Source organism: Dama dama, chromosome 18 (genome assembly GCF_033118175.1).
Source record: "Dama dama isolate Ldn47 chromosome 18, ASM3311817v1, whole genome shotgun sequence".
NCBI lineage: Eukaryota > Metazoa > Chordata > Mammalia > Artiodactyla > Cervidae > Dama > Dama dama.
In genome coordinates, this window is record NC_083698.1 from 53,056,227 (window position 1) to 53,076,231 (window position 20,005).

Here is a 20,005-nt window from a genome sequence, read left to right on the forward strand (position 1 = left end):
CAGACAATGCTATTAAGCAAGAAATTGGTACCAAATGGGAATTAGAAAGAACCCAAAGGTTTGGAAATTAGTAAATAACCTTCTCCAAAAAACTCATGAGCTGAAAAATTATAATAAAAATTAGAAAATATTTTCAACTAAATAATATTTTTTGTGAAGAATTTTTTGTCAAAAAATGTCACAAAAATGCTTTTTATTAAAACGTTTGGGTATAGCTATAGCATCACTGAAAGGAAAATTTATAGCTTAAATGCATATAGTATAAAAAAACCTGAAAACTAATGAATTAAGAGTCTATCTCAAGAAGTTAAAGATGGGCTTCCCTGGTGGCTCAGTGGTAAAGAATCCTGCCAGTGCAGAAAACACAGGTCTGATCCCTGGTCTGGGAAGATCCCACATGCCACAGAGTAACTAAGCTCATGGGCCACGACTATTGAGCCTGTGCTCTATACCCCAAGAGCTGCAACTACTGAAGCCCACACAACCTAGAGTCCATGCTCTGCCGCAAGAGAAGCCACCACAGTGAGAATCCTGCACACTGCAACTAGAGAGGATCCCTTTCTCACTGCAGCTAGAGAAAAGCCTGCAAGGCAGTGAAGACCCAGCACAGCCAAAAGTGAATAGATAAAATTATTTTTAAAGAGTTAAAAACAAAAGTCAAAGATAACTCAGAAAATAAGCTCCTTCCTTTTCAAAAACTGAAAAAAGTAAACAGCAGGAAGGTAGAAAAAGTCAACAAATATAAAAACTGGAATTCCCATTAAAATGGGAAATCTCAGGGTGAGGTACATCCCAAAAAAACAAAAATCACAAATAACCGGTTTCAGTATTCAGTTCAGTTTAGTCACTCAGTCGTGTCTGACTCTTTGTGACCCCATGAATCACAGCACGCCAGGCTTCCCTGTTCATCACCAACTCCCGGAGTTTACTCAAATTCAAGTTCATCAAGTCAGTGATGCCATCCAGCCATCTCATCCTCTGTCATCCCCTTCTCCTCCTGCCCCCAATCCCTCCCAGCATCAGGGTCTTTTCCAGTGAGTGAACTCTTCACATGAGGTGGCCAAAGTATTGGAGTTTCAGCTTCAGCATTAGTCCTTCCAATGAACAGCCAGGACTGATCTCCTTTAGGATGGACTGGTTGGATCTCCTTGCAGTCCAAGGGACTCTCAAGAGTCTTCTCCAACACCACAGTTCAAAAGCATCAATTCTTCGGCGCTCAATATTGAAAAGAGTGAATATAGCAATACATACTGAAGACTTTTAAAAGATAGTAGAAGGATACTGAATAACTTTGTGGATGTTAATAATATTAAAGAAATTAAATTAGTGGTTAAAAATCTTTTCATAAATAAGACTAGGCCTAAATGGCTTTGCCAGCAAGTTCTAATAAGCATTAAAGGGAAAATGAAGTCTATTCTTACACATACTCTTAAAAATAGATGAAAAGAATTCTCCTGCACTCACCTTAAAGAGTCTAGCATAACCTTGACATGAAAACTGTGGACAGTACAAGAGTGGAAAATTATAGTCTGGTCTCACTTATGAACATAGATGCAAATATATATGTGTGTGTGTGTGTGTGTGAGTACACACTGTTTATCTTCATTATTCAAAAATTCCCTATCTGCAAATTCACCTAATCAATAAAATTTAATTCCAAGATCAGTACCCTTGGCATTTTCAGCCTCATTTGTGGACATGCTCAGTGTGGCAAAAAAGTTTAAGTCATCTGACATACACCTTCCTAGCTGAAGTTGAGCAAGGGAAGCTCTTCCTTATTGTTCAATTCTCAAGTATAAAAATGTCCCTTTTTCAGTCTATTTAGAGTACATTTTTTGCGCTTTTTATTGATTTCACTTTTTAAATGACCCCTGAGCATAATGTTTAAATTCTATCAAGTGTATCTAAAAACAAGAAGGCTGTATTACGCCTTACAGAGGGAGTACTATATTAAATATGCCTCTCTTAGGCATGAGTTATAATGGTGTTGGTTATGAGTTCAGTGTTGGTGCATTGTAATATGTATTAAATAAGGTACTTTTAAACAGAAATACACATAAATCCAAGTTATATGTTGATCTGATAATTAAAGTATTGTAATCAGAGGCCTAATTTTCTGTTTCCCTTAAGAGCATGGTTCAGTGATTGTGATGACTTTATAGACCAGAACCACCACAGACAGAACCAGCTATATATACATATATAAAACAAATCCTTTAATTTATAAAAAGAACAATTTATCAAAACCAAGTCAGATTATCCCCAATAATGGCAGGCTTGATTTGACACTACAGAATTGAGTGTACTGTACCACATAAACAAGCTAAAGTCCTATCTCAGCAGCTGAGTAAAGTGCATTTCATAAAATCCAACATGGATTTCTGTGAAAATGTTTTTTTTACAAAAGGAACTAGCAAAGTATAAGAGGAGCTTCTTTAGCTTTATCAAGGTTTCTATATAAAACCTGCAGCAGTCATTGTGTTTAATAGTGAATTATATATTAATGGTGAACATTATACTTAATGTCTCTTCTGAGACTGAAAACAAAATAGTAACTGCTTGTACTAGTCCTGTTTAGTACTGTATTAGAAGCCTGAAGTTTGAGCAAACTCTGGGAGATAGTGAAGGACAGGAAAGCCTGGTGTGCTGTAGTCCATGGGGTCGCAAAGAGTCAGACATGACTTAGCAGCTGAACACCAACAGAAGTCCTGGGAAAAGTAATGAGGCAAATAGTAGATGGATGGGTGGCTGGGTGGATGGATAGAAAAGAAAAGAAGTAATAAATGTTGTTTTTCACAGATTTCATATAACTATGTACCTAGATTAGAATACTCAAAATAATATACAGATTAGCAGTTGAGATAACAGAAACTTAGTCAGGCTGCTGGATACAAATCATTATACAAAATGAGTTGCATTTCTGTAACCAACAATGAAAAATTAAATTTTAAAAAAATAAGAGGGTTTATCCATGGGGGGGGGGGGGAATGCAATAATAGCATCAAAAAATGGTGCTAACAAGAAATTTATTGAGCTAACAAGAAATATAAACCCAATAAAGTATACGTGGGACCTTTAAGAGAAATTGTTAAAGCTATTTGGAGACAATGAAAGAAACCTAAGTAGATGGAGGACAATAGCATGTCCATGCATTAGAAGACTTGATATTGTAAAGATGTTAATTCTTCCCAAATGATCAGTGCCATTCTCATCAAAATCACAATGGGATGTGTTGTGTAAAAGGTACTACCACACAGCAATGAATCTGAATTAAATTATACAAACACAGATGACCTTCACAAATTTATATTAAGTGAAAGAAGAAAGTCCCAAAAGCAAATTTGTAGTGTGAAACTGTATTACTCAGAAAACATTCATGGTGGGAAGACTATAAAAGGAAATCAAGGGAATGTTTATCACTAAAATCAGGACAGTGGCTGTCTTTACAGAATGGGTAGGGGATGTCGTCAGGGAGGATTGTGTTTCTAAGATGCAGCGTGTTATTTCTTGCACTGGGTAGTATTTATTTGGATGTTCTGTTCCCTGTGTGATTAGTGTTTAATCTGTAAATATATGTTTGATGTAAAAAAAGAAAAAATTGCAGAGCTAAACCAAAGAAATTTGAAAAGGATTAAGTGTATTACTGAGAGCAACAACTTCAGATATGCAGATGCTAATAGCAGGAAGTGAAGAGCAACTAAAGAGCCTCTAGATGAGGGTGAAAGAGGAGAGGGAAAAAGCTGGCTTAAAACTCAACATTCAGAAAACTTAAGAATATGACATTTGGCTCATCACTTCATGGCAAATAGAAGGAGAAAAAATAGAAGCAGTGATGGTTTTTTTTTCCCTTGGGCTCCACAATCACAGCAAACAATGACTGTAGCCATGAAATTAAAAGACTCTTGCTCTTTGGAAGGAAAGCTTTGACAAACCTAGACAGCATATTAAAAAGCAAAGACATCACTTTGCCAACAAAGATCTGTACAGTCAAAGCTATGGTTTTTCCAATAGTCAGGTACAGATTTGAGAGTTGGGCCATAATAAAGAAGGCTGAGCACTGAAGAATTGATGCTTTCAAATTGTGGTGTTGGAGAAGACTCTTGAGAGTCCCTTGGACTGCAAGGAGATCCAACCAGTCAATTCTAAAGGAAATCAACCCTGAATATTCATTGGAAGGACTGAAGCTGAAGCTGAAGCTCCAATACTTGGGCCACCTGATGCGAAGAGACAACTCACTGGAAAAGACCCTGATGCTGGGAAAGATTGAAAGTGAAAGGAGAAAAGGACAGCAAAGGATGAGATGGTTATATAGCATTACCAATTCAATGGACATGAATTTGAGCAAACTCCCAAGAGATAGTGAAGGACAGGGAAGCCTGGCATATTGCAGTCCATGGGGTTGCAAAGAGTCAGACATGACTTAACAACTGAACAAGAATGTTATTAAGTTATTCCATTATATTAAATTATATTAAAAAGTGTCTCTTTGCAGCTTCATGTACTGCAGCCCGCCAGGCTACTCTGTCCATGGAATTTTGGACAAGGCAAGAATTCTGGATTGGGTTGCCATTTCCTTCTGGGGATCTTCCCAACCTAGGAATTGAACCCACGACTCCTGTGTCAGCAGGCAGGTCCTTTACCACTAGCACCATCCACTATCTGGGAAGAGCCACTGGGTGGGCAAGAGACAAACTGGAGAACAATTATACCAAAGAAGTTCTCTCATTGCTGCGAAAGTTCTAGGCTCCACAACAGACTTCCCAACCTGGGGATTTGGCACAGCGACAGAATCCCCAAGGAATTTGACTTTGAAGGCCAGTGGGATTTGATTACAGAATTTACACAGGACTAGGGAAACAGAGACTCTTGGAGGGCACAAACAAAACCTTGTGTGTACCAGGACCCAGGAGAAAGGAGCAGTGACCCCACAAGAGACTGATCCAGACTTGCCTGAAAGTGTCCAGGAGTCTCTGGCAGAGACATGGGTTGATTGTGGTCTATCGCAGTGTCATGGGCACTGACCACAACTGGGAGCCACCAGGGAAACCCCTTTCGTGGCTCAGCTGGTAAAGAAACCGCCTGCAGTGCATGAGACCTGGATTCGATCCCTGGGTTGGGAAGATCCCCTGGAGAAGGGAAGGTCTACCCACTCCAGTATTCTGGCCTGGAGAATTCTATGGATTGTATAGTCCATGGGGTAGCAAAGAATCTGACATGACTGAGTGACTTTCACTTTCACATTTAATGTTGAATCACTTAAATGATTCAGAATATTCAGGTAGAAAGTTTATAAGAAGCACCTTTTAAAAAACTATTAGAAACTTTTTTCTACCCAGTTTACTAGGATCTATCAGAATAGTGTGAGGCAAATTCTGCTTTTACTATGTTTAAGAAGGTCATTAGTGGACAAACCACATAGGATTTTATAATATAACAGGATATTGATAGCTAACAATATCTACCACTTTTTGGAGCATTTACCATGTACGACATACGAGGTCAAACATTATAAATGCATTATCTCATTTAATCCTGGAAACAACTCTTTAAGTGTGACTGTCATTGTTGTCTCCATATCACACAGGTAAAGGACTGTGTGAATCAAGTTTTTATTTTAAGTCTCTCTGATTCCAGAACTCCTGTTCTTAACCATAGCCCCAAGTAAGGATTGGAATGGCAATCTAGTGATGTATTTAGCATTACATATTGTTACAGGTTCTCATTTAGTCTAACTGGTTATGATTTGAGTATTCATATTTGTTAATTCAGCAGTAAATGTCAACTATATGCCAGGCATTTCCATGGTTTCTATCCACTCAGTCTTTTGCTCCATTTGACAGCTTGCAACCTATACCACAGAAGTTCACTTGTCGCCTTCTTCCTTGAAGCTAGTGTATTGTGATAGTTCAAGTATCACTAAATTTAATTCAGCTTTACAGATGATTGTTACACATGTCACTCAGACTACACAATAATCGACACAAGAGAATTATCTGTGGAGCCCGAGGAGCAGCTCTTTTTGCTGAGAGTGCTAATTCTTTTATTTCTTCTTACCCTCATAACCCCCTCTTTAGATGAGTTTTTAAATAAACTTTTATTGACAAAAATATTTTAATTTGTTCATATTGTTTTTACAGTACTATGACCTGCCGTGTCCTATACCGGACTGATCCAGTATACAGTTTATTTATGATCAGATGGTGATTATGGTCATTTCTATAAAATGTTAGGACATCAGGCTCTTGGTTAAAAACATACCCCTATTTATTGCATTCCTTTATGAAAAAAAAAAAAACTATATTATTTTGACTTACAGTGCCTTTTCTAGAAGCTTAACTTAGTATAGTTTAACACCTCTCTAATGGATCCTATGGCAGTATACTAGCCAAAGGTATAAGGAACAGAAGCTGGGCAGATTTTTTTGTGCCCTACAGACTTTAAAGAACCCAAGGTTCCATTTATTTACTCTGTTATTTCATTATATTTCTTTCCTTTAAGTTTCCAGTATTTACTCATAATTTTTTCAGAAACATTTTCTAAATATCAGTGAAAATGCTTATGTCTGAAGTTGGTTTTTATTATTGCTCTACCATCTGAAAACTAGAACTCTGGGCTTCAGACCAACAAAATTCTACTGTTTTCCTTCATCCTTATTAGCTGCTATGTAGATCCATATTGAGGTTCCCTTGTGGCTCAGCTGGCAAAGAACCCACCTGCAATGTGGGAGACCCGGGTTCGATTCCTGGGTTGGGAAGATCCCCTAGAGAAGAGAAAGGCTATCCACTCCAGTATTCTGGCCTAGAGAATTCCATGGACTGCCCATGGGGTCACAAAGAGTTGGACACGACTGAGCGACTTTAACTTCACTTCACTTCTTCAGACCCATATTAGCTGCATTTGACTAATGATCATGTATAGTTTGGTTACCTTCTTTTTTCCTACTACTTTTGTAAATGAGGCATGCTCCCACACAAAGTAAAATTTTTTCATTACTTAAAAAATACTATTCTATAACAACTTTTCTCTTGGTTCTTAAGTCATTGACATCATTATATTGGCGACTGAGAATTAATTTGTGAATGAATTCTTTCATCTATAGTTTTCAAAATGCAATCTAGGAATCTGAGAGGTCCAGGGTCTCTTTGGGGAGGAAATTATTTTCATAATAATACTAAAATGTTATTTGCCTTTTCTACTTTCAGTCTCTCTTGAATCTAGGGTTGAGTTTTCTAGAAATTTCATGACATGTCCTATTACAACAGCTTGAGTGAAAAGCAGATAAAGAGAATCCATTCGTCTTCTATTAAGCCAGACATTAAAGAGACTTGAAAAAATATAAAACAATAACTCACTTTTACTCCCTTTCTAATTTAGATTTTCAGTATGAATTAATGTTTTTAAACCATTGAGTTTTAGTTTCAAACATGGTGTTATTGGTAGATATAACCTGCATAAATGAAAGAGTTCTTCAAGGCCCTCAGTAATTTTTAAACATGTAAAGGGATCCTGAGACCAAAAAGCCAGTCTTTTTTATTCTCAAACGTTTGAATTTTTCATATATTTTATTTATCTTACAACTTCTCATATTATAAAAGGCATACTGAAAATAATCTATTTTTAGGTTGCTACAAACCTCAGGAAAGATCAGATTACTTGACGTTGGCAGCTGCTTTAACCCATTTCTGAAGTTTGAAGAATTTCTAACTGTTGGCATAGACATTGTACCTGCTGTAGAGGTATGCATAGTTCTGTTTGTTTTGTTCTGAGACTTGAATATTTTACATATATATATACAAAGGAAAGCACTATCTTTACATTCCTAAAATAGCAAATATATTTCCTGTGTACAAGTTGATAAGAGGCTCTTTCTATTCAAAAATAAATGTATAGTCTATGAAAATTTGAGCATTTCTTTAATATCAATTTGACCAATACCATATTTGTCATTTTGTTTCTTGTTTATCATCTGTCGTTGGAGTCAAAAAATTGTAGTAGGTTGCAAAGCTTCCAGATAGTTTTAATATTTTGACTTTTTATTTTTTATTTTTATTTTCTTAATACATCTCTTTCTGAAATGTACTGTGATGTAGAGTTGTTATGGAATAGTAAAGAGCAGGGTCTTGGAGACTGCCAAATTTGTACTTAGTAGATAAAACTACTTTACAAAGAATGTTTCCTCTGCTTTTAAAATTAGATTTATTTCCCTCAGTGACATAAATTCATAACTTTGCAGTTTTAGCTTTTGATATGGCACCAGGCACAAGAATTTTTTTACTAATTTTTATTGCTATAAAGAGATTATGTGTTAAGAGTATAAACTCTAAGGGTCAGAGATTTTTTTATCCCCACTGTTATGCTCCCAGGATCTAGAAGAGTACCTGGCTTATTAATTACTCAATAAGTACTTTAATAAGAGAAAGTAATCTTACTTTCAACCTCACTTTGTCTGTCTGAGCCTCAGTTTTCTCATCTGTTCAGTGAGGTTTGTAATGGACCATACCTATAAGATTGTCATGTTTACTTGAGAAAAAGTACTTAAAGCACCTAGCAAAGGGCCTGTTATATAGTAAGTGCTGAAGAAATGTTTGCTGTTATAATTGAAAAATTCTGCCTGAAGCGTCAACTTTTAAATAAATTTATTCTTTAATTTTAATGAGCTTGACAGTCTTTATGACTAACATTGACAAATAAGAAAATGTTAAAAACCTTTACTGTTATCTCTACTTTCTAAAATTAGACAAATACTTTGCAGAGAATTCCTGTGCCATCAGAAGCTATAGTCTTATTTTATTTTCTTTTAAATATTTATTTATTTATTTGGCTATGCCAGGTCTTCGTTTGGCACATGGGATCTAGTTCCCTGGGCCCCCTGTATTGGGAGCATGGAATCTTGGCCACTGGACCACAGAGGAAGTCCCAGAGCTATAGTTTAAAGTGCAGATGGATTTACACATGGATTCTCTCCCCTTCCTTCCTCAAGATACACATTAGAGATATCCTTCAGTGACTGCTGAGACATGATGACCATTTAATCTAAACCTCAAGCTTAAATTTTATTCTTAAAATATTAAATTGTTTATGGATAGGGCTATAAATTTTCAACTGTAAAGCCATTAAGGAAGGCAGAAGAACATAAGTTTAGTAGTAGTAGTAGAATCAGACTTTTATAGTTCCCAGAACCCTATAACTAATTTTAAAACTAAAGGAAGAGACATACTTCCAAGCAAGATAGAGTGACAGGGACCAGTCTAATTCTCTTTCCTCCTTCCTGCAGCAACTAAAAAGTTGACAAAATATTCAGAATAATATACAAGAGACTGTACATCAGGTAATGAAGGACAGTGATCCCCAAGAAATGGAAAATCAAATGAGGCATACAGTTTTACCAGCATGTAGCCTTCAGAGAGTTTCCAGTATGTGGCACAAACAGGGGGTCCCAAGCAGAGCACAGCTGATAACTCTGAATTCTGGAGGCAGAGGTAAAAGGCCTGGGATATCAAGACAGCCACGGTTCACGGACAAAGTACCAAAGATGGGAGAGCTGCACAAAGAGAAAATTCCAGGGGTCTGCAAAGATTTCTTCTTGAGTACTCAACTGAGTACTTATCAGTACATTTCTGTGAGAAAACTGTATGAACCTGGGGGAGTACCACTTCAGAGGTACGTTATGTTGTCTGGTGCACTCACACAGGCTGGAAAGTAGTACCTGTTCCCACCAGCCACGCTAAAAACCACAGGAATCACAGTGCATTGGGCAGAGTACACAAAACCGCCTTACCTCAGTGGTGGTGGTGGTTAGTCGCTGAGTTGTGTCCGACTCTTGAGACCCCATGGACTGTAGCCCGCCAGGCTCCTCGTTCATGGGATTCTCCAGGCAAGAATACTGGAGTGGGTTGCCATGTCCTTCTCCAGGGGGTCTTCCTGACTCAGGAATCGAACCCAGGTCTCCTGCATTGCAGGCAGATTCTTTACCAACTGAGCTACAAGGGAAGCCCAGTAGTGGAGAATAATTAATAATTGCCTCGGTAGTGAAGAATAACCTTCGACTGAAGGCTGCTCTAGTCCCACGAAACAAATCTTGAAACAAGAACCAAAAAAATCAAACTGTCTCCAGATAATTTAACTACTAATACATCCCAGAACAAAGTTAGAATATTTATAACAGTATAGAGTAATCCAGTACACAGCAAAGTAAAATTCGCCATACCTGATATCCAGTAAAAAAGTAATCAGCCAAGTAAGCAAGAGGATAGGACCCACAATGAGATCAGTCTTCCAACAGAAAGCAACTGTGAACTGACACAGACGTTAAAATTAGGAAACAAGGACATTAAGATGGGAATGTTATAACTACATTCTATATGCATAAAAAGTAGAGCCATGAGAGATAGTTAAAAATAGCCAAATATAACTTCTGAAGGTTGATACTATGGTGTATGATATGAAACATGTGCTAAATGAGATTAATAGTACACTAGATATTACAGAAGTTAAACTGAGGATATAACAATTGAAACTACCCAAAATTAAACAGACTTTTTTTTTTAAGTGGAAGAGCATCAGCAAACAGTCAATTTCAAGTGGCCAAATAGAAGCATAACTGGAGTTCCCTCAAAAAGGGGAGAAGAGAATAAAAGAAATAAAATAATGGTCAGAATTCTTCCAAATTTGATAAAAGCTAATAGTAGAGCTGGCCTTGAGCATCCCAGGGGAATGGTTCCGGGACACCCCACCACCGCCACAGATGTCAAAATCTGGATGCTCAGGCCTGTAGAGTCAGGTCTTCATATCCCTGGGTTCTGTGTCCACAGATACAGAGAACTGACTGTATATTTCTTAAAAGTAAATCCATGTATGATTGGACCTGTGCAGTGAAAACTCATGGTGTTTGTTCAAGAGTCAACTGTAAAATGGAGTTTATATAAAAATGTATGATAACAATAGCATAAGAAGGGAAAAAGGGAAATATACTATATGTATAGTAATAGGTTTTTATACTACATATTAAGTGGTAAGGTATTATGTGAAGGTAAATGTTGTAAGATATTATGATAGGTAAAAGATGTAGACTATAAATTCTAAAGCAACTAGTAAAATAAAGAGTTAAAGCTAATAAGTTAGCAAAGGAGATAAAATAGGATCAAATTGGATTAAATTTCTTTAATCCAAAAGATGGCATATAGAGAAGAGGAAACAGTGAACAGATGGGAAACATAGAAAATAAGCAAGATTGTACCTTTAAACTTAAGTTTACCAACAATCACATTAAATAGACATGGCTTAAATACCCAATTAAAAGGTAGAAATTGTCAGACTGGATAAAAAAACAGGACTCAAGTATATATTGCCTATAGGAAATGCACTTCAATTATATACACACAAGTAGGATGGTCAAAAGGCTTAGAATGGCCCTATTAAAATCAGACAAAGTAGATGTTAGAGTAAAATATATCACTAGCAATAAAGATGCTTATTTCATCATGATAAAAAGATCAGTTCATCAAGAGTACAAAACAGTCTTCAACATTTATGCATCTAATAAAAGCTTCAAAATACATAAGCCAAAAACTGATAAAGTAGTAATTATAGACATTTATAAAATTATAGTTGAAGATTTAATCAACTTTCTCTCAATAACTGATGGAATAATTAGAACATCAGTGAAAGAAGAACTCACCAAGAAAATTAGATATTTTGGAATGAAGATAAATAAAAACATAGGTATGCATAGGATGCCTCTAAAATCACTAAAGTGTACTTAGAGAGACTCCCCTGGCAGTCCAGCAGTTAAGACTCCATGATTCCAATCCAGGGTGCATGGGTTCAATCCCTGGTTAGAGAACTGACCCCACATGCCATGTGGCGCAACCAAAAAATAAATTTAAAAATAAAGTAGTACTGTACTTAAAGGAAATTATACAATACTAAACACCTTTATTATAAAATGAGAAACGTCTCAAAGCAATGACATCAATTTTCAACTAGAAAAAAACAAAAAGCCCATACTAAATCCAAAATACAAGAAAGAAAACAATAAGATTATAGCAGAAATCAACGAATTAAAAAACTTTTAGAAATATAGTAGGGAAAAAATTGAAAGCAAGTGCTGCTTGAAAAGAACAATAAAATTGATTAAATCACTAAGCATACCAATTAGGAAATAAAGAGAAACATGTGACATCTTACATATTTTACTAATATTAAAAGAAAGGATAATAAATGTTGCAAAAAAAATTTATGCCAATAAATTCCACAAATTAAATGGACAAATTCATTGGAAGATACATACTACCAGAACTCACTCATGAAGAAATAGATAACCTTAATAGCTCACAATGTATTAAATAAATTTTAATTGGCAGTTAGAACTTCCCCATAAAGAAGATTCCAGGCTCAAATGACTTCACTTCCCAACGTATTCTGTGAGGTCATTACCCCAATACCAAAACCAGAGACATTACAGAACAACAAAAACCTATAGGTCATATCCATCATGAACATAAACACAAAAGTTCTCCACAAAATTTTAGCATATTGAACCCAACAATATTTCAAAAAGGATAATACATTATGGCAAAGTTTGACATATTCCAGGAGTGTAAGACTGGTTTAATGTCCAAAAAAATGCTCAGTCTCTAACATCTACACAAAATCTACTCAAAATGGATTAAAGACCTAAATACAAGACCAGATATTATAAAACTCCTAGAGAAAAACATAGGTAGAACACTCTTTGACATAAATCACAATATTTTTTTTAATCCATCTCCTAGAATAATGGAAATAGAAACAAAAGTAAACAAATGGGACCTAATTAAGCTTAAAAGCTTCTGCACAGCAAAGGAAACCATAAATGAAACAAAAGAGAACTTACTGACTGGGAGAAAATGTTTGGAAACAGTTCTACTGATAAGGGATTAATTTCCAAAATACACAAACAGTTCATGCAACTTTATATATTTTTTAAAAAACCCAATCAGAAAATGAGCATAAGACCTAAATAGACATTGTTCCAAAGAAGACATACTGATGGCCAACAGGCACATGAAAAGATGTTCAGTATCACTAATTATTAGAGAAATGCAAATCAAAACTACAATGAGCTATCTCCTTCCACCAGTCAGAATGGCCATTATTAAAAAGTCTACAAGAAATAAATGAGGGAGAGGGTGTGAAGAAAGGGAACCCACCTACTCTGTTGGAGGTTCCTTAAAAAACTTAAGACTAGAGTTACCGTATGACCCTGCAATCCCACTCTTGGGCATGAATTTGGAGAAAACTCTAATTAGAGAACATACATGCACCCCAATGTTCATAACAGTATTATTACAACTTCCATATCTTTATATGGAAGCAACCTAAGCATCCATCAACAAGATGAATGGATAAAGAAGGTGTGGTATATATGTATGCACAATGGGAATATTTCTTAGCCATAACAAAGAATGAAATAATGCCATTTGTTGCAACATGGATGGACCTAGAGATTATCAGATTAAGTGAAGCAGTGAGACAGAGAAAGACAAATTTTATATGTTATCACATATATAGAATCTAAAAGATAAATGAATGTATATAGTAAAACAGAAATAAACTCACAGATATAGAAAACAAACTTGTGGTTACCACTGGGGAAGAGGGAAGGGAACGAGGGCAATATAGGAGTATATGATGAGGAAATATAAACTACTATATATAAAATTGATAAGCAACAAGACTATATTGTACAACATTCTGGAATATAACTATTATTTTGTAATAACTTTTAATGGGATATAATCTATAAAAATACTGAATCACTATGCTAAACACCTGAAACTACTAATAATAAAATATTGTAAATCAATAATACTACAATAAAAAAAGAAAAAAAATACATTGTTAAGAGAATGAAAAGACATAATCTGAGAGAAATATTTTCAAGCAATATATCTGATTAAGAACTTGGATCTATAGTAAAGAACTCTCAAAATTCAATAAGAAAATAGGTTTTTAACAACCCAGTTATTTTTCAGCATGTAAAAAGTTGAACAGATACTTCACCAAAGAAGATACCCAGGTAAACATCACTACTTACTAGGAAAAGCCAAATTCAAACCTCAGTATACTAATACACACCTATGACTGTGATTAAAATTTAAAAGGCTGGCCATTCCAAGTGTTGAGGAGGAGGTGGAGAAACTGGAACTCCCATCAACTCCTGGTAGAAATGTAAAATTCAGTGTAAGCACTTTTGAAAATAGTTTTGGAGTTTCTTTAAAAGTTAAACATGCACACGCTATATGATCCAGCCACCACTTTCCTTGATACTTGCCAGGACAATTGAAACATGTCCATTCAAAGACAAAATATGTCTGTGCAAAGACAGGAATGCTCATAGCAGCTGTAGTTGTTACTGCCAAAAATTAGAAACAACCAAGTTATCTATGAAAGGTATATGGAAAAACAAACTGTGGTATATCTTTTATATAGTATCATACCTCAGCTATTAAAAAGGAATAAACTATCAATACATGCAAAAAAAAAAAAAGAATGAATCTCAAAATAATTGTGCTGTATGAAGGAAGCCAGGCAAAATAAGAGTACATTATTCTATACTATTCCACTTATATTAAATTCTAGAAAATACACACTTGATCTGTAGTGATAGAAATCACATCAGTGATTGCCTAGTGACAGGGAAGAAGGGAGGATAAAAGGAAGGGCTATGTAAGGGGCACAAGAAAACTTTAGGGAGTGTTGGATCTGTTCTTAATTTGATTACAGTAGTGGTTTCAAAAGTGTATAAACATTACAACTTATTAAAAATGTACACTTTAAATGTGTGTTGGTTATTACTTTAGGTTGTATGTCAGTTATACTTCAATAAAGCTATCTCTGTCTCCCCTCCAAAAGGAACAAAAAAAGAAAAACAATCTTTTCCCATATAATAGAACTTTATGTGTTGCTTTTCTTGATAGATAGTCCAGATGCTTATGTGACCAGCTTGTCTACACACTAATGAGGGACTAAGGTATTAGCTCATATCTTTGATAATCAATTAACTATTGTTTTATATAAGGATAGCTACCTTTATCTAATTTTAAAACTGCTTTCTTATTCTGGATTATTTTCATACAATTTTAATATTCAGCAAATGATGCAGTGCTGTTTCTTTACTTGTGGTGTGCCTCACGGTCACTTGACTCCGTTAGTTAAATTTAATATGTAGTTTATTTCAATAGATATATTATTAAAACTACTTTTGAGATAGTTAAAGTTAAGGATTGAAAAGATGCTTTACATGACTTTAAAAAGATTTGGTATTTTGCTTTTTTATGAATTTATAAATCCACTTTCATTGTCCTCTGACTTCTTTGGTTCATCTTCATTTCATAGTATTTCTTGTTTAAAGTTATTTTTATACTAGCCTGTTTTAGGTAACTATAAATGTTTAAGTGAACATAAGTATGACTAAGTGTAGAAATAAATCATCCCTGTAAGTTCTTATCCAAGTTAAATTTCAAACAAAGCCTTAATATTTTAAAAAATATATATTTTTAAAGTATTTTTAATTGTTTCTCAGAAATACATTTTTTAAAAATGATGACTAGAAATTCTCTAGCCTTAATTACTCTGAGACTTTTCTGAGTAAAAGTTTTGGTTGAATAAGTCTCTGTAAGTGGAATAATTTAGAAGTGAAAGGTACATACTTAAAACTTGAATTATATAGAAATGCTGTGAAATAGTTTGGTTTAAAATTTGTGTAGTTCGATGGAAGTAATCTTAAAATTCTCAGTATGCCTTGTTTTTTCCTTTTTGCAGAGCGTATATAAATGTGACTTCTTGAACTTGCAGCTTCAGCAACCACTCCAGCTTGCACAAGATGCTATAGATGCCTTTTTGAAGCAGCTGAAAAACCCTATTGATTCTCTTCCCGGAGAACTTTTCCATGTGGTTGTTTTCTCTCTTCTTCTTTCTTATTTTCCATCACCTTACCAGAGATGGATTTGCTGCAAAAAAGCCCATGAACTGTTAGTGTTAAATGGTTTATTGCTTATCATCACACCTGATTCTTCCCATCAGAACCGTCATGCTATGATGATGAAAAGCTGGAAGATTGCTATAGAGTCCCTGGGCTTTAAACGTTTCAAGTATTCAAAATTTTCACATATGCATCTGATGGCATTTAGAAAAACCTCCCTAAAAACCACAAGTGACTTGGTTAGTAGGAACTACCCAGGGATGTTATATATTCCTCAAGATTTCAACAGTATAGAAGATGAGGAATATTCTAACTCTTCCTGCTACGTTCGATCAGATATAGAAGATGAACAACTAGCATGTGGTTTCACAGAGCTCCCTGATGCTCCATATGACTCAGATTCTGGAGAAAGTCAAGCCAGCTCTATTCCTTTCTATGAGCTAGAAGACCCCATATTACTTTTAAGTTAATAAAAAAGCAAAAGACCCTTTCAATCCCGACTCCTAAACTTAATTGCTTACACTAATCAGAAATACTAACATGAACTCAGTACTTAAAACCTGGTTTGCATAGAAGAAATGCAAAGGTTTACAGAGTTTGCTATTTTTTTCTACTTCTGGATTTTAAAATTTATTCTTATAGAGAAAGCTTAATGTTTCATGCAGAGTGACTCCTGTCCTAGCAGAAACCACTGTTACTTAGCATTTAGCACTAAGATATTATAGAAAGGTACCTTTTTCTCTTTAGTGCTATTGTGAAAAATGAAGCATAATTTGCTATGTATTTTTGTTTTCATCTTCTCAGTGTTGACTTTAAACCATTGTGATGAGAAACTAAAATATGTATGTAGAAAGCTGTAGATTGCACTTTGATGACTCACAAGTTAAATGTGACAGAGAGAGATAGATTGGTTTAGTAGTTTTGTGATGCACTTATCTTATTCCTTTTTTCTAACTAAATTGTTACCTGTTATAGAAAGCCATTTTGGCTCAGTTTTGTCTGATGATTCAGCATTCCCTAGACCTTTTGGAATTGATGATGACTGTTTTTCTTTCTTGCTCATTTGGCAACATCAGACATTGGGGATCTGTTTCCCCCAACGTATGTATTCTAATTTGATTAGCACAGTACAGTAAACACCATTGCCAAAGTAGAGTTTCCATATCCTTCGTGTTGATTTGGGCATTGGTGGTGAGTATATTTAACTGTGAGAATTCATTTTTACTTTTTAAATTTAGGTTTCATTACAAAATTCTCTAAGCAAGGAACAATATAATACTCGATACTGACCTAACACACCTTTGTGAAAGGGTTTGCACTTGTAAGAGAGCTTACGTTCTACCTAGACCAACCTTAGTAGGGTCCTCACCTTTCTGTTAAGGAGGTGCTGCACTACAAGTCTGGAACCTATATAGAAAATTTTTAAATTAACCCTCTGCTGATAATCTCATAAAATGGTTTTGACCTTTCGGTATTCTAGTTTCTATCTAAAGCCCTAGCAGAAATTTGTCTTTGAATATATAAACATTAGTTGGCTGTGGGAATTTTCCCTTTCCACATTGATAAATGCCTTTCTGTGTTTCTGAATCAGAAGCAAATGACTAAGGAGAAATATATGTCCAACAAGACAAGATCAGTTTAAATGTTTAAATGGCTAAGAACATTTAGTCCACGTTGTCTTGTCAGCCAGCAATTGTCATGTAAACTGTCATTTTTAAGAGTGCCACTGTGTGGATTTTTTTTTCAAGTGGTTATTACATTAAAATTACCTCATACTGAGGTTTTTGCACTGAAATATCACAGTTTCAGATTTCATGGTTAATGTGTGTGTGTGTTTTTAAAGGAAACTTGCATTTTCAATAGTTGATCCTAAATTCATAAACTGCACTTCTTTACTCTGGTAAAAGTGTTTTTGTGCTTATTGTGAATTGCTGTAGTTAACTTTGAATGTCAAACTTTATTTAGAAATACAAAATTTACCCTGTAAGATATAAACAGCTAAGTGTGTGTACCCAATATTTCAAAGTAAATTTCAAATTCTAAATTAATGAAAGTAACAAGATTGTAATTAACCTAAAAGTCAGTTGAGTAAATGCAATAAATATTGGTTGCTCAAATGTGCCAGAAGTAACTTGAAGTTTTGCATTTACTTTCAATAACATAAGATTACTTAATTATAAAGAAAAATTAGGACTTTCTTTCCAGTTAAGCACTACAGGTCAAATCTTGTAGTTCACCCGAAAGAAGGAGGGGAAAAGAAAGTACTGTGTTCAGGGTAACATAGAAACGTGTGTTGGTAGTACCCCCTTTACCATACAGCCATTTTCTGTGATTGGGCTAAATGCCATCTTAAGGGCAAAGAAAACAACATACGAAACGAAAGTGCTTTGAAAGTAAATGAAAACCATACTTTTGAGAGGCTGGTATAAGTATTTGACCTTGGATTTAGCCTTTGTGTTACAGCTAAAACGTTGGTGCTATAAAATCTTCTGATTGTTTACAGATGTTGATTCTGCTTATGCTCCAAAGTGTGCATGGTGTATTTTAAATAGTACTTTAAAGAAATATCTCTTTATAAAAACCTATACTCTGATTTAGTATAAGTTTGTTTGGATATATAAATCTCATTTGTTACTGTAAATTCATCTTCAAAATTAGGTTGGCGCAGGATTTAAACTAATATGTATTAATATCCACCAAAGCCAATTTAACATATAAATGTTAAAATGTAAGCATTCCTGTGGCTTGGAGCCAGATTCTCTATATAATGACAAGAGAAGTCCATAGAGCCTTCTAATACTGTATGGGTACTCTTGAAAATGATTTCATTTGGATATAAAGTTAAGGGGCCTCCTGTCAAATTCACAACAGTATCTCCAAAACAATTTGATGTTTCAAAAACAAATGATCATTTGCTTGGTTTCTTCAGGATTATGACTAGATCAAGTGGTTAATATGGTAGTTGCCAAGTGGTGGGAGGTGGCTTACCTGAAAATGTATGTTTGTGTTTGTTGTATTTTTTCACATTTTGTGAACAAAGCACATTTATTAAAAATTTTAAATTTTCTAATATTCATTGTCTATTATTTACAAATTGAAAGTTTTGTGGTCTTGACGTAATCTCACTAAGCGATTTCAGAATTAGGGAGCAATTTGAAACTTAAATGACTTAGAATTTTCTAGCTGGTTTCATCTAGTCCAGTCCCTTAATTTCATAAATTCATTCACCGAGATTCAGAGAGCTCAAGTGACCTCCCTATTGTCATACTATTTACCAACGAGTGAGGACAACAACCAACATAAATTCTTGTTCATTATTTGTCAACTATATCATATCCTACTTTCCTTGAAAATTACATCCAAGATAAATTACCTAAGTAATCAGTTATTTTAGGGCAGCAGATGGGTTTCTCACAATGTGAAGGAATTCTTTATTCACGAAAGAAACATTTGAATTCTACCATGTACAATATGCTGGGGAAACAGCAGGGCTTGGTATGCTCACAGCCCCCTGCTTTCATAGAACATGATCTAATGAAGATGACAAGCATTCTACATGGAGTTGATATTGGTATCTAGGAATGATTGCCTACTGTTCCTATATCTTTGGCCCTGCTTAACTCCATTAATTTGTTTCATAACAATTGAAAAGTTTAAAAAAAAAGTTGTAAAACAAAAGAAAAACAGTTTAGCAAATCACAAACATATTGTAGATAAGAGGGATATATTGTTCATCCCTCTAGAAGAGTGCAAACTAAAATTCTGAGGCAAGAAAAAGATAGAGCTTTTGCTCCATTTTCCCACACTTTTCTGAGCACAGGACTGCAATGCTATTCCTCTTCAAGAGTTTACATACTAGGTAAGAGAAATGTAGACTTAAGATTTGGGTCCTTCTTGGTGTTGGAAATTATTAGCAAATGACTCAGATGGGTTGGGAAGACCCCCTGGAGAGGGGAATGGCAACACATTCTAGTATTCTTGCCTGGAGAATTCTATGGACAAAGGAGCCTGGTGGCAATAGTCCATGAGTCGCAAAGAGTT

The 20,005-nt window shown here is 35.0% G+C and overlaps 1 protein-coding gene across 1 annotated transcript in view; it reads left to right on the plus strand.

Annotated features, from left to right (window-relative positions):
- BMT2 (base methyltransferase of 25S rRNA 2 homolog) overlaps positions 1–19,036 on the plus strand; it is a 78,572-nt gene extending 59,536 nt beyond the window's left edge. Inside the window, exons 4-5 of the mRNA XM_061165332.1 lie at positions 7,622–7,736; positions 15,805–19,036. Of these exons, the coding sequence (XP_061021315.1) occupies positions 7,622–7,736; positions 15,805–16,434 (745 nt within the window). The 3' untranslated portion in view covers positions 16,435–19,036. The remainder of the gene's footprint in view (positions 1–7,621; positions 7,737–15,804) is intronic.
- The last annotated feature ends 969 nt before the right edge of the window (positions 19,037–20,005 follow it).